The sequence below is a fragment of the Eptatretus burgeri genome, chromosome 4 (assembly GCF_056783735.1).
Source record: "Eptatretus burgeri isolate ZD-2024b chromosome 4, Ebu_testis_v1, whole genome shotgun sequence".
Taxonomy (NCBI): Eukaryota; Metazoa; Chordata; class Myxini; order Myxiniformes; family Myxinidae; genus Eptatretus; species Eptatretus burgeri.
Genome location: NC_140964.1, coordinates 15,867,761 through 15,870,260, shown reverse-complemented (window position 1 = coordinate 15,870,260; position 2,500 = coordinate 15,867,761). Strand labels below are relative to the sequence as shown.

General features: G+C 34.4%; 2 protein-coding genes across 4 annotated transcripts in view; one reads left to right on the top strand and one right to left on the bottom strand.

Annotated features, from left to right (window-relative positions):
* Positions 1 to 2,500, top strand: part of LOC147027533 (uncharacterized) — a 148,486-nt gene that overhangs the window by 121,252 nt on the left and 24,734 nt on the right. The gene's annotated exons all lie outside the window — the stretch shown is intronic.
* The window catches only part of LOC147027534 (homeobox protein Hox-A9-like), a 2,956-nt gene continuing 924 nt past the window's right edge, over positions 469 to 2,500 (bottom strand). Inside the window, exon 2 of the mRNA XM_085877005.1 lies at positions 469 to 1,530. Coding sequence (XP_085733131.1) covers positions 1,289 to 1,530 — 242 coding nt within the window. The 3' untranslated portion in view covers positions 469 to 1,288. The remainder of the gene's footprint in view (positions 1,531 to 2,500) is intronic.

Below are 2,500 nucleotides of genomic sequence, written 5' to 3'. Positions count from 1 at the left end.
AATACATTGGTAACATAAATTATACACAAAGTGTGACATTTTTTAAATAACTATTGAAACTAAACATTGAGTTTCCATTCCATTTAGTACATAAGGAAAACTTAAATCAAATAGAAGTATACCTTCTTTATATGATGAAATTATATTTACATTCCATGATGTGTGCTTTAAGGCCATATAGAACAATCAATTAAATATCAATTATGCCTTATGCTGACGATTATTATCAAACTTTCATCTCAGCAACAGCAAGAGATTTATGTTGAGAACATGTAAAACTCAAGAAATTGTGGAATACTTGTGCAATGCTTGCAACTCAATGATTGATGCGTTTGATTGCAGGCTTATGTTGTTTAATTCCACCCCCCCCCGAGAACCCCCTCATACCTCAACACTAACCCTCCCCGCCTCAAAGTCTCCAAAAAGGCTTGCGTGTAAAACAGAAAATGATGTCCGGATAATTAGGGATACTCTTTAGTGTTTTATTCAAGAGCATATCACACGTAACATTTCATCCTGAACTTCTTTGACTCCATATGCACATACATCGAAAATAAATCACCAAATCTTCACAAATGTCACCGTTGTGTGAACAAATCACGACCGATGAGGGGACAGGGAGAGTGGGAAGGGGTACGTTGTAATAAATAAAGTGTATTCATATTTATCATACCATTTAAACTTTGGGAATTGGCTCAATACTGACAAGTTAAAATGAATACCAGACAGCATCTCGCAAAATACAAGAAAGTACCTTGTGAATGAAGCAGCACAGATTGCTAGCACAAAACAAACAGGCATATTTATATTTACGTATAATTAAATATATACTGTGACAATATATACAACATCAAATTGCTCGTGTTTACACGTGCTCCATTTGGTTATCTCTCTGCTTGTCCATGGTTGTACAGATGAGCGTAAACAAAAGCAAAGCCGCACGCGCACACACACGTACACATTGCAAATGACGAGGGGTACAAAGGTTTGTTAAAAAACTGTGATTTTTCCATAACTGTAATTAATATAATATGTGGTAAAACTGAGAACAAACACCATCAACTGTTGTTTTGTACTTTTGCAATCTGCAGTTTTTCAAATTTTTTGTTTTAAGCATGAATTGCAAATTGCTCGTTCAGTACGTACATTTCAAAATAATTGCAGACAGGAATGCATGGTGTCTCACAAGTTGTACGCAAAGTGCATTTTGGAAAATTACAACATATACTGCACCTTAAATATCCTATGGCTATATAGGACACACGTTCCTATACAAGAAATTTGCATGTTATTGCATATCTTTGTTTCTGTCTTTGTTCATCTTTTTCATTTTCATCCTCCGGTTTTGAAACCAAATCTTCACTTGTCTCTCTGTGAGGTTCAAGACTCGCGCAACCTCATAGCGGCGATCGCGTGTTAGGTACATGTTAAAAAGGAACTCCTTTTCCAGCTCAAGGGTCTGGTACTTTGTATACGGACAGCGCTTCTTCCTGGTCGGCCTCGCGTGGATCCAGTTCGCCGTGGGATTGTCTGCGGCGAACACAAGCATGTTAAGCGTATACATTCCAAGATAAATATTACTAATCAATCTAAATATAATGCACGTTTGGGGAATAATGCAAGGAAAACATGGTGCCATGAGTTACGTCACAAACAATTCTACATCCGCCTTTCTGACTCTGGATGGATATCAGTTACGAGGTTTGATCGGTAATTCCATGGTTTCTTTTGAATCAGTAAATATGGAACTACAGACGAATGGTGATTGTTCAATTAAATGACAGGGAAAATATTGTTAAAGGTATTATACCATGAAGAGTTCCCAGTTTTATTATTACCAATCAGAAACCTTTTTTAACGTTAAGCTACTGACTTCGTTATGATCCTTCATTTATAGATTCTTTTCCATTATAATATTTTGCAGTTTCAAAACGATTATGGCATTAAATTATCCAATAGTATGTGTACATACATTGTGTTGGGAATTTAAATAAAATATTAAGTTTTATTGTATATTTATAAATCACGTTAGAATTACAATATAAAGTAACAACTTTCATGATTCTGGTGAAGATAATATATAGCTGGTTGTGCTAGAATCTCAGCAGATTTAGGGTAAAGAGTTATCTGCTTCATATACGTCATTCGTAAATATATACTGCAATATATATATATATATATATATATATATATATATATATATATATATATATATATATATATATATATATGAGCACCTAAATTCGTAACTTAGCAACAACACAGAGTATTTAATTCAATTAACTGAATTGTCAATCACCCATTGTTACCATTTTTAGTGTTGACAAAACAAAAGAATAAAGAATGAAAGAAGATTCAGTGTGCAGTGTAAAATTTAGGTACATGACACGTCACATGTGATTAATCTAAATGTACAATTTATGACACGCAAGAAGCCTGGGTGTATAAGTTTATCACACATGCAGAAGGGACAGAAAGAGCGACATGTCGCACGTACTGC